General features: G+C 39.7%; 1 protein-coding gene and 1 long non-coding RNA gene across 3 annotated transcripts in view; one reads left to right on the top strand and one right to left on the bottom strand.

Moving 5' to 3' along the window:
- Window positions 1-13,063, bottom strand: part of LOC309637556 — a 738,298-nt gene that overhangs the window by 552,302 nt on the left and 172,933 nt on the right. The window lies entirely within an intron of this gene.
- Window positions 1-13,063, top strand: part of MDFIC2 (MyoD family inhibitor domain containing 2) — a 115,234-nt gene that overhangs the window by 81,639 nt on the left and 20,532 nt on the right. For both annotated transcript variants that reach the window (XM_082412404.1, XM_082412405.1), the window contains one exon: window positions 5,651-5,872. In XM_082412404.1, coding sequence (XP_082268530.1) covers window positions 5,651-5,872 — 222 coding nt within the window. The remainder of the gene's footprint in view (window positions 1-5,650; window positions 5,873-13,063) is intronic.

Here is a 13,063-nt window from a genome sequence, read left to right as displayed (position 1 = left end):
ACGGATAATCACAGTACTAAATTCTAAGCTAGAGTACAGTTTAAATCCAAAGGAAAATATAATTCACCATTACAGCTTTAAAAATGGTCCAAACATTTGAAATACACACTCACCTTAAACGTTTTGGTCTAGAATTAAAATTAAAATCACCCTGCCTTAACATCTTATCTAATAATTTTCATAGAGGCTTCTGGAGTTTAGCGTTCACAAGAAAAACTTAACAACAAGCAACTTATGTCAAAGGCAATTTGTCAGTAGAATGGATAAGTTAATTGAGAATAAGAGAATGGGAAAGAAAGAGCTACTGACATTTTGTGTGTATGCATGATGTGCGTCTGCTTTGTTTTGTTTTGCTTTTTCATGAGTAATATGATCAGAAGAGTACTGCTCACAACATCATTTTGATTACAGTGTGTAAGATGTCTTAGGAGAGTTGTTATTATAGTTGAGATCAATGATTACTGAAACACAGGCTGACCTTGTTTCATTTTGCTTTGCTGTATAGTGCTTCACAGATATTGTGTTTTTTATAAATTGATGGTTTGTGGCAACCCTGCATCAAACAAGTCTATCAGAGTCATCTCTTCCAACAGCATTTTCTCACTTCGTGTCTCTGTGCCACATTTTCATAATTCTCACAATATTCCAACTTTTTCATTATTACCGTATTTGTCATGGTGATCTGGGATCAATGATCTTTGCTATGACTATGGCAAAAAGACGACAACTCACTGACGGTTAGCATTTTTCAGCAGTGAAGCATTTTTAAGTAACGTATGTACCTTGTGTTTTTAGACATAATGCTGTTGCACACTTAACAGACTACACTATAGTGTAAACAGAACTTTCATATGCACTGGGAGAGCAAAAAATTCGTGTGACTTGCTTTACCACAGTACTTCCTTTATTATGGCCGTCTGCAACAGAACCAACAATATCTCCGAGGTATGCCTTGGAGTCCAGATTTGAGGGCACGGAAGATTAAACCTGAGTGGTAGTATTTCAAATGAAAAAACAGAGATGGACTTGTGAGATATTTAGAAGGAATAATAAAGAAAAACTGGAAGGTCATTGAATGGAGAGATGGGGCAAATCAAATATTTTTAAGCTCATGAAACTGGCAAAATGACAATACTATGAAAAGAAACTGAATTGTGAATTCTCCAGGGACATCCAGGATTACCAAGTTTGGGGAGGAGAATGACGGGCCCATAGAAAGAGACACAGTAATTGTAAGGATTTGGCCAGTAATTCAAATAAAACATCCAACAGTCAGTTGCAAGTTTGAGACTGCAATTGACTCTGGGTCTCTTGAGGACTATTTGCTCTTAGTCTTTGAATTCCCAAGCACCTAGTACAGCTAGGCACATAGTTTTTGTGGCTGGCTGGCTAACCGCATAGAGATTTGGGGCCCAAGTGCACAAAGAAAATAAGTTGTGAGTGTGAACGAATACAGACTTTAAGACCAAGGAACAAAGAAAGGAACCAAGAGAACAAAGTTTGAGGAAAAAATATATTGAGGGAATGGGAGGGAAAGAAGAAACCAATAATCGAGATAGGAAAGATCAAAGAAGTAAACCCAGACAGAGAAATGGGAAGGGAAGGGAGGGGGAAAACAAGAATAGGATCGGAGGAGCGCGGGGGAGAAGAGATGTTACTTATTCATGATTTGAATTCATATATATAGAGACTCAGAAGATGCACCAATGCAAAAATTCTAAAGTCACACTTAGTGAGCAAAAATGAAAATCATTAAAATGTTTCATTAATGACTTAAAGTAAATAAATTAATAGCTCCTGTCACATTGATTCATCCATTGCATGTGGGTACTCAATAAATGTTAATTGAATTAAATTAATAACATTTGCTCAGTGGTAATAAAAAATTAATTTACTGTCTGTCGTCTCTGTTACTTAAGTTTATGCCCATTGCTTCTGCAATTACTTCTAGCCCAAACAGAAATTTTCTATTTCCCTGACTTTCAGTACACACTTTAATTTCTTTCCCAAGAAATACAGTTGAACTTCTAATTTTTGTCCTAATTTTGGTGATTTTTTTCCTGTTGAAAAAAATTATTTTCTCTAAGTTAATGTCAAGAACTATGTATAACATCCCAAATTTAGTTTCACGAGTTCCTTATTTAATTCCAAAATAGTTTTCTCTGCAGAAGATGTGATACCACTTTTTATGTGTTTCTCCTTTTAGCTTAAATGCTACTTTATAATACTTCGGGTACAAAGTCAAATAACACCGCAAAAGAAGGAATCTGGGGAAATTACTGTTAGCATTCCATCTATAAAAGATGGAAGATGTCAGTAACATTCACCCAAAAATTGTGACTCATTTCAGATGTCAGAATTCTGGGTTGAACAGACTGGGTTCTGAAATGTGTGTTTGTCAGATGATTTTCTAATGAGTAACAGATAGTTCCCAGTGGGGAATGAAAAAAATAAAATAAAAATATAAACAGAGATTATAGAATTAAAATAACTTTATGAATGGCAGTTTAACTTCTCCATAAAATTCTCTCAGTACAAGCCCAGTGTCTCCAAATGGTTGCTTAATGTAGCACACCACTTAGATTCAAAATGCTATACTTAAAAGTGTCGAGAAATTAAAAAGAGAATCATATACCACTTGGCTGTATACTGTATTCTCCGCATGTTCTTATATTCCAGTAACCTCTATCCAACTTTTTTTTTGTTACTGAATTACTTTGTGCAAAAGCCATTTACATTACATGCGGCCTGACTAGGTGTGATAATTTGAACTGATTGTCAATTAATTCTGTAGTAAATAGCTGCTGTAATCTCGATACTCATCAAAGTTTTGTTATCTATCAGCTCTGCCTGAAATGCTCTTTAATGTAGGGGATACAGCAGCTGTAACTAAAGAGGCAGGATTCCCTAAGTGTGCAAGAAGGTAGTCTTGCTTTGCAGAGACTGCTTAGGTATGTCTGTAAAGCGATGTTATTTGCAAGGCTTGATTTCAGGTAGGTGACACATCATGGGATTTAGAGTGAAGAGGGTTTTGCTGATGTGCAGTCCCAATAGTGAGGAAGCAGAGATAAAAGCTAAGAACAAAGTGGAGAAAATGTTGAATAATATAAAGAGACAGGGACAAGAGCAAAGCTTTTGGAGTCCAAACAGCCTGGGTTCAAATCCCAGCTCTCTACCATTTACTAACAAGGAAGCCTCAGGGAACTTTTCTAAATAAACTAAGCCTTGGTTACACTCATTCATCTGTTAACTTGGGGTACCAATTTATACATTTCCCATCTGTCCTGGGAGGCTGACAGTATCTACCTCCTAGAGTCTTTGTGATGCTTAAATTAAATAAGGTACATAGTGGTAACACAGAACTTGACATACAAGGTATACAACTCTGTGTGCTATGTGTGTGTGTGTGTGTGTATGCATGTATAAAGCAGTGGTTTGATATTCAAAATTGGTGATTTTGCCCCATGGAGGAAATGTGGCAATATCCACAGACCTTTTTGTTTGTCATGTCCTAGGGCAACTGGTGTTCCTGGCATCAAGTAGGTAGAGGACATGCATGCTGCTAAACACCCTACAATCTCCCTGTGACAAAGAATTATCTGGCCCAAAATACCAGTTCTTCTCTAAGGACTGAAGGCATAATTTGAATGACTATTTGCGATTAAAGCTGGTTACTTGACACTTTGATATCCAAGCAAGAAAAGTAAACTGTTATTTTTGTCATCATCATCATCATCATCATCATCATCATTATCATCACTATACCATTAATTCGGTGAATCTCTCTTGGGTTAAAGGAACCCAAGAGTTTCCCAATCTGTTGAACTAATTCTACCTATTCAATATTACATTAACTGCTAGCAACAATAGATGTTTTTCTGAACCCCTATCTCTGCCAATCCCTTTTAAGGTGAATCAAACTGCAACCAAGAGATTTAAAGCTAGCAGCCTAAGAGGTAGGGAATAAAAATTAAACACTGTTGAAAGCCGAGGCTGTTTGGAGGCTCAGAAAGCAACAAAAACGGCCTGAGACGATACAATTGTGCGTGCAATACTCTCAGCTCCCGTGCCAGTTAGGAGCCTTTGCAGAGCAACTGTCTCATGATTAGCTTCTGAAAATCACTGATGTATGCATCAGTGGGCTGCCCTCTCCTTTCTCCACTCTCAAAAGCAGAAGGCCTCTGTGGCAGTGGTTCCCAAACTTTTCTGCATGTTGGAATCACTCAGGGAGCTTCAAAAATCCCTCAGGGGCTGTGATCTAATCTGTTGAGGGGGAGGAGGGATTGCCTGAGCTTTAAACAAATTACACATTTTTAGAAGGTTTCCGAGATGATTCTACTCTGTAGACACGTCTACCACTGTCCTAGGTGGCAGGATCAAGCAGAGATTTCCATCTACCTCAAACTAAGAAGCAATTTCCGGAAGGACAATGAAAATGGACTTGGCAAGAATGTATTTCTTGCACGGAGCTGCCTAAGCGCAGTAAAATTAAACCAGGTTGCCAACTGTTTTATTGATTTCAGTCACTCAGTGAGCGTCACTGAGTCAGGCACTGGGCTAGTGATGGAAAAGGCAATTCTCCAGAAGGCACCTTCACTATCTCCCAGTAGTGCCGCCAAATCACCAGGACTGATGCTTGTTTAGGGCTGAAGAAGTCCCTGGGCATCATCCTGGATGCAGGTTTGAGAATACCTTCTGTTAACTCTTCTCTCCATCTTAGGACGATTTAATTGGTGTAGGTAAGCTATACAGTGCCTGCATCACTACCCCGTCTGGATGTTTCTGAAAGCCAGGGACCATGCCTGTCTTCGTCAGCACTCAATCCCCAGTTTCCAGACCAGTGCTTGTTATATAACGGACCCTCAATTATTCTGCAGGAACCAGTAAATGAGTATGGGAGTTCTGAAATACACGAAGCACCTAGGTCTTTTCAGCCTTCTCTGTGCCTCTCCAAACCAGAATCTCAGTCAAGGACTTTGCTCTAGGCTCCCTGCCAGGTGGTTATATGGAAATAAAAGCCTGTTCCCAAGGAGTACACCCCAAAAGCCACAAAGACTATCACCTTCATAGACACCTAACAAATGGCAAGGCAGAGAAAAGACTGGCAAAGTAAGAGTCTTTAAAGGCAGATGTAGAAATGAGTTTATAGGATGGTTATGTGTGACCACTTTTCTTATACAGGGGAGGAAACTAAGGTTTGTAGACACAAAGAAATAAAACAACTTGATTGAGATCATATACATTACTGTCCAGCATTTAAGACCCTTCTACTACTTCTGAGATCCATAAAACATTATGACAATAAGCTGACAACATTCTATGAGATTTTGTTAATCCTAGTGAATGAATGCCTTGATTCTCCCCACCCATCACTATAAAAACCACTGTGTGTTTTTGAAATAAGTGGTACAAATGACTGTGATAGGTGAAACTTGAAATATGGGTAAAATTTTATAATTATTGAACTTTTATTCTTACATATAGTTTCATTCAAGATAATCCTGTCCAATAATGCTTCATGCTTCTAAATAAGATTTTAATCTTATAAAAGTCTAGAATGTGAATTTTTCTGCAAATGTCCCTTCTTGGATCGCGAGGTCATGTCAACTATAAGCGGGTCTGTGTATGTGTGTTTTCTTTTTTCATCTAGATACGCAACTCACAAACGAAAAGCAGGCAGACGAGAAAGCCATTAATACCATCGTTATAAATTCAGTATCCGAATTCAAAATCACAGATGGACCAGCCAAGGAAACCCCCAGTGAGAAAAAACTGTCAGAATCCAGCATATCCCTGTCCTCCCTTGAAGAATGCCAAACGAAATTTTCCTACCTCCAAACTCATCCTTCAGTTCATGCAAGAGACACTGATGGTATGTTTCTTACAATCAACCCATCTCTAAATAAAGCTCCCCAAACCCCAGCCCCTGGAAAACCATCATATATGCTGTTAGAAAAAAAAGTCTTTATGAATATTAACCAGGAAGGCTTCAATTTGAAAACGCTGATGAATGACACATGTCAAGGTCACCTTGCAATTATGAGGTGCTTGGCAGGTTGTTTGCTCTCAAAGCTGGGAGTTTGAGGCAAAGTGTTTTAAATAGCCGGAGTGAGGTAAAATCATTCTTGCTATGGAGCTATGAAGTAGACTAAAAAATAGCCAATTTTTTTCTCTTCTTGCATCTGGGACTATTCAACCCGCGACTCCAGGCTGAGAGGAGATGAAGACAGGGTGGAATAGCATTGCAAAGCTGGAAAAGTATAAATATAGACTGCAATAAAATACAAGGACGCTTACACCAGCAGCCTGTGGAAAAGGGTTGGTTCCTCTAGGTAACATCACCTTCTAGGCATTCGAATCAGTGCAAAGCTACACCAAACCACCTCTATATATGACATAAGAGGCATGTTGCACTTGCAAAACCAATTTCAAATTGAATTGATGCTAAATGATCAGCACAGTCAAGTTCAAGGCCATAGACTCCACACCAAGACATATGGAATTTTACTCATGTTAACTTTGCACTGACCTTCATAGGAGACATAAACCATTCAGGAATTGTGTAATGTTCCATACTGACATTTGCATTTAAAGAAACCTTGAAGTTTCTCACAGGAAAACATAAAAAGGTACAGTTTCTGGTCTATATTTAAATTCGTATTTACTTTTTCAAAGTAAGATAAAAAAAGTGAAATAAACTTTGTATAACAGGAACTTTGAAATCACATCAGTTTAATTCCTGGCTCTGAAATTTATTCACTGTATAAGACTGGATTAAGTTTTTTACCATCTCTAAATCTCAGACTCAGTTATATAATGGAGCTAGTAACACGCAATTGGGTGTTTTGAAGATCAAATGAAATAACATGGGTAAAACATCCAGTACAGAACCTGTCACAGAACAGATGTTCGACTTTTGCTTTTATTATGATTATGGTTTTAAAAAGTAAGGGGAGAGATTTCTAACACACGTCATATATGATCCCGTGAAAACATTGCCATGGAGGCTTTAGACTAGAAGACACAATTGCCTGCAGTTGCCAGGAGACAATGCGAATAAGGAAGTACCTCCAGATGTGTGATAGGGATGGGTGAGGACTGTGGCAAGGAGAAGAACACTGCCTCCACTCCGCTCCAGCTAATTGTTGCCAGAAGGAAAAAGAGGTTCAGACCTGCCAGAGCTAGAGTGTTATAGGAAATCTCCCAATTTTTAAGTGTTGGCAATAGTTCTATTTCTTTTATGAAGCCCCAGACACTCCCGACAATACACAGCTTTCAGCTAACTTTGGCCGATAGGCTGCCAGGTATGACCTTGAGTCCAAGATGATGTCCAAGTTTCTGGTTTTGTTAGAGCTTGATGCTAATCAAGAAAACAGGCAACAGAGGAGAGTTCTCTGCATTTTGGCAATACAGAATTTTATCAGATCGTGTCAGGGATGCATGGATTTTACTTGTAATAGATCTTGGTTGTAATGATCCCAGAATTACGAATTACCATTATATGTATCCACACAATACAGGAGAGTGGTGCCCCTCCGGAACCACTCTGATCTGTCTCATCAGGTATCTTGGCAGAATGAGAAGGACCAATGCAGCTGGCATGATACCTGAACCCTTGTATTCTCAGCGAAGACCAAAATGACTACTCCATTAAAGTGGAAACACATACTCAGGAGCCTCATGTAGGAAAAGAACCAACTACTCTTTCTTCAAAAGAGCAAAGGAGATTCATGAAGACCATTGAATTAGACTGTTTTCTTAGGGCCTGGACAGAGGCTACTATGACCCAGAAAATTCCAGTATTAAGCGGACAGCACAGGTAATAGCTCATCCTTCATTTCCCACATTGTAAAAAAAAAAAAAAAAAAATCCCCCCACTGAGGTAAGAGTTTTTGGTACCTGGTTAAAAAGGAGAGTAAAACACCTAGACTAGGGCCCACAGATAGTGCTAAGAACCTCTCATTATCCTAGATAGCAAACATCAAGGAAATAAAGAGTTAAGTCAGACTCATTGCATTTTAGGAAAATTTTGATAGTAATTAATTTAAGGATGCAGAAATTGAGAGCTGGGGTCACTGTTCATACTGAGATAAATACAGAAATATCTTTCAGGAACAGCAGGGGAAACAGAAGGGAAAAGAGAAGATTGCATCCACTTTTATGTAGTTTGTGGTTAATTTATTTTCAAATATATAAATGAGTGCATAGGAATGGATGCTTAATTGCTAATATCTATTATTTATATACATTGCCCCACTTAAAACAGGATGGAGAAGCCTCACACATGCAGATTTTGTAAAATGTGTTACTTCCATTAGCACAGTTCATGGTGTGTGCTCTGATGGGAATTTAAAACGATCTTTACTGCACATCACACACTGTGTGCTGCGACATTACTTTATTATTAAATTGTGCCTCATCCTGTGTGGTCCCTTTCCTGAAGAAAATGGAAAAAGTCCAGAGCACTATCTGTGTCTCTGCTTCTGCTTCTATGTTTGGATTGCAAAAGCATCCCCGTGGATGATAAAACCAGGGATACACATGATATGAGAAAACAGCCTCTTGAAAAAGAATCCTGAGAATATACCTAATTGACGTATAATTTTGAATTTGAGATGTCTCATCCAGGTGGAAGGGGAAAATCATAAATACAAGATACCTCAAAAGAACAGTCTTAATTACACCACGGACTACTGAATAAAATGATTACATTTTCTACACTGTAAATTTCATACAATTAAATGCAATAGTGTCATCTTATAAAATGTTTCAATTTTATAATTATTTCAGTTCATTTGCTCAGAAAAAAACATAAGCAAAAATTTACTAAGTATCACCCAAATCTAGTCATTCTAGTTCTAAAGAACTGACTTGAATGTTAGTTGTGCTTGTCTGAACTTAAATAGATCTTGACATATTTAAGTAGCTATTAAAATTGATAACATCAGGGATGATATCCCAGCTAGAGAAAGGCAGTCACACTTTATTTATTCCTATTCTGTATTACAGACATTTTTTTTAAAGAACTAAATGTCGGGGGAGTGGGAACCAATTTTTATACTTTTTTGGTTTATTTATTTATTTATTTATTTATTTGGCTGCGTTGGGTCTTTGTTGCTGCGCGCAGGCTTTCTCTAGTTGCGGAGAGTGGGGCTACTCTTGGTTGCGGTGCGCGGGCTTCTCATTGTGGCGGCTTCTCTTGTTGTGGAGCACAGGCTCTAGGTGCGCAGGCTTCAGTCGTTGCAGAACGCGGGCTCAGTAGTTGTGGCTCATGGGCTCTAGAGCGCAGGCTCAGTAGTTGTGGCGCACGGGCTTAGTTGCTCTGTGGCATGTGGGATCTTCCCAGACCAGGGCTCAAACCCGTGTCCCCTGCATTGGCAGGCAGATTCTTAATCACTGCACCATCAGGGAAGTCCCAATTTTTATACTCTTTGACCAAAAACTTTTAGTGATCCGTTGGAGCCAGTGTGTCATGAATCTTGTTATTATGCCAAATTCTCTCAGGGACAGCACATCAACCATTAACGTATGAGAATACTGGGGGTGGACCAGGTTCATCTTGTCTTTTTTTTTCTTACTTTGTTTTGGGGGGAGAGGAAGGGAGACTGTTGTTTATCTGGGGTCACTTCTGGAAGAGCCATGTTCTTGCCACTTTGGAAAATGATTCCCAAAGATGCAGGAAGCATGTTTCTGGAGTTGAGGAATGTGCCAGGGACCAGAGAGGGCAGCTACAGCTACCTCTTGTTCCTCCCTCCTCCTGATCCCAGGGAATCATGGTGGCAAGAACACTGAAAGCTGGAAAGACAAACTCAGGGATTACAGGACCATGAACGTGGGGCCGACCTCAGGTATATTAGTGGAAACTCCTTCGCACTGTTACCTTTTCCACTATAATTAAACACAATCCATTCTTATGAGGCAGATTCTTCTTCTCTCTATTACCCCCTTTTTTGTTCTTTTTTAAATTGAAGTATACTTGATTTACAATATTGTGTTAGTTTCAGGTATACAGCATAGTGATTCAGTATTCTTGTAGACTATATCCCATTATAGGTTATTACAAGTTAATGGGTATAATTCCCTATGCTGTACATTATATTCTTGTTGCTTATCTATTTTATACATAGTAGTTTGTATCTGTGAAGCCCATACCTCTAATTTGTGGCCCCCTTCCATCTCCCCTTTGGTAACCACATTAAGATGAGGTATACATATACAATGGAATATTACTCAGCCATAAAAAAGAATGAAATACTGCCACTTGCAGCAACGTGGATGATATTAGAGAATATTCTGCTTAGTGAAGTAAATCAGACAGAGAAAGACAAACACTATATGATAGAATTCATGTGTGGAATCTAAAAATAATACAAATGAATGTATATACAAAACAGAAACAGATTCTCCCTCTTAAGTAGCCACTATCCAGTTAACATTTAGCACCTTTAGAAGCTGCAGTGGTCCTTCAGGGTCGTAAGGATATCACTTAGCACGTTATAGCCTCCACATCCTCAATGTACCCTAGGGGTGTAAAGAGGAAATGTAACCAACTTAAGAGAGGGTTTTTATCATGGCTTCTTGCTCAGGCAAATACCACTTCCAGCTGAATGGCCTGCAGGTCTTGGATACATCTTAAAGCTCCTTTAATCCAGGTTTAAGGAAGGAAGAAGTAGGAAATGAGATGGGTACTCTGACGGCAGCAACTAGAGCCTATGCCATGATGCCAGGCAGTCCAATAAAAGAAATTTAATACTTGGGAATGTGTTACAAAGGTATAGGGAGAGGTGAAAAGCTACGTGAGGAAATTACCGACAACAGGAAAGCTCTGCCACCTCTTCCCTTGGTCTCTCTAGGGCACTAGTAAATCACTACTACTGGCATTAGATCATCGGCCACTAGTAACTATTAGTAGACAGACCACTAGTAAGTGGCATTAGCAGAAGTCACAAAGAGAAGGGCATTCGGAAAAAGATAAAACCAAAGGGAAGATACAAAGCAGAGAGAAGGAAGGAGATATACCCCAGGCTTTCCTTTCTCCCACCCTCCCATTTCCTCTAGCTGCCTCCTACTGGCTGGAGCTAGCCAGAAGCCACCTGGCAGACCTGCAAAACACAGCTTACCAGTCTTGGGAATACAGAGGGGAGTAGGATGAGAGGGGAATGGAAGGGAAAACAGGTCACCAGGAGGCCTAGAGCATCTGGTGCCAGGCTTGAACATGACAGAAGAAAGCGTGTGTGTTATGAAGGGCAGGTCAGCTTCAGAGTTAAGGGCTCTGGAGGAGACAATCTAGGTTCACATGACAGCCCCACCACTTCCTGTATTTCTTAAATTCTCTGAGCCACAGTTTCCTCATCTATAGAACAGTAGTAGTACTCAACTGAGAGTTATCTCAAGACCCATGTGAGATGTATGTAAAGTGTACAGGACTGCAAATTTGCTTTACACAAACCAGCTGACACATCTAACAATGAGAAAGAGAGCACAGATTTTGGATCCAGAGTTAGATTAATTCCTTGCTCCACCACCATACAGGTGAAAGTTTTAGGACAGTCAGTGACAATCCCTAAGCCTTAGTCCTTACATCTAAAAAGTGGGGACCATGTTGTTTATCTCTTACTGTTCATTTATTCATTCATTCAACAAGAGATAAGCCATTCTTGTAACTTAGGTTTTAGTCGGGGGGGGGGGAACTAATCAATAAACTAATTAGTTTACTATCCTGCGGTCAGTGCTATGAAGAAAAAAACAAAGCAGGGTGCTATGAGAGTTTCTGCAAGGATGTGATTTACAGGGAAGTTGTTTTAAGCTAAAGACCCAAAGGTTGAGTAGGAGTTAGGTAAAGTTGTGAGGGGAGAGTGTGCAACACAGGCCAGAGACAGAGCATGTACAAAGGCCCTGAGCTAGGTGCATCCCGGGAACTGAAATTTAACCAGTTCGGCTGGAGTGCAGTGAGTAAGGAGGCCCTAGAACTGGAAGGCAGAGAAATAGGCAGGAACCTGATCACACAGGAGCTTGCAGGCTATGGCAAGGATTTAGGACTTGACTCTAAAGGGAGAGTGAGATGTTCTAATTAATGATTAACAGTATCGCAGGGGCTGATGAGTTTGAGGTGGGCTCATGTGGAAGCAGCGTCAGGACAGGAGGCTGTTTCTGTTGACCTGAGGATGGCTGATGGTGGCTACAGCTAGGATGGTGGATAGAGGTTGATGGATTTCAAATAGGAATTTGAGAGAGCATCAGCAGAACTCAGGAAAGAACTGGCTGGGAAGGGTATGATGAGGAAAAGGAAAATGACAAGAATGAGTCCCAGATTTGTGCCAATTCATCTGCGTGTTCGGGAGCCACTCACAAGAGAAAACGAGGGAAGAGACAGGTTTGTGGGATGCAGGAAAGAGGGACACCCATGACGTAATGCGGCCTTGGTAAGTGTGAGATGTTCTGAGCACAGAGCAGAAGAGATGGGAAGCAGGCAGCTGGATGCAGGGATGATGCTTTGGATGGGCCAAGAGGAGTACTAATCATAGGCTATGACTCTGAACATCAAGTTTATTAAACATTAAAGTCCCAAGGAATACTGCAGGCAAAGGAAAATATACCCATTCAGGAGAATGGAAAGTCCAACTCTCTTTTCAAACAGTGCGTCAATTTTCCTCTGAACTGCTTACGTTACTTTTGTGCAAACATAAACTGGCCATATGCAAAGCAGTTTAGCCTGCTCATGTAGAATTATTTAATGTGTCTTTTAGGAACAGTGTGGAACACACTTGAAAGTGGGGAAAAATCTGTTTTCAATTCATTAATGTTGCCGTGTTTCTCTAGGCAAGAGGCTCTGCCTTTTACAACCAAATAAAAAGGACTGACTTATAAACAGAAAAAAATGGGCTCTATTCTCAAGCACAAAACAGAGAGATGGAAGGAAACAAATGCCAACTTGACCAAAGGATTAGGCCAACATATATATTTTTTTATAAATAAAATCTATAGTATACATCAGTAGCGGAGACCTCCGGAGTCTGCCAACTTGAGGAGACGTTGGCAAGAGGATTTGAACCAAAAGGTTATA

The sequence above is a fragment of the Balaenoptera physalus genome, assembly GCF_965194825.1.
Source record: "Balaenoptera physalus genome assembly, chromosome: 11".
NCBI lineage: Eukaryota > Metazoa > Chordata > Mammalia > Artiodactyla > Balaenopteridae > Balaenoptera > Balaenoptera physalus.
This window is presented reverse-complemented; position numbering and strand designations above follow the sequence as displayed.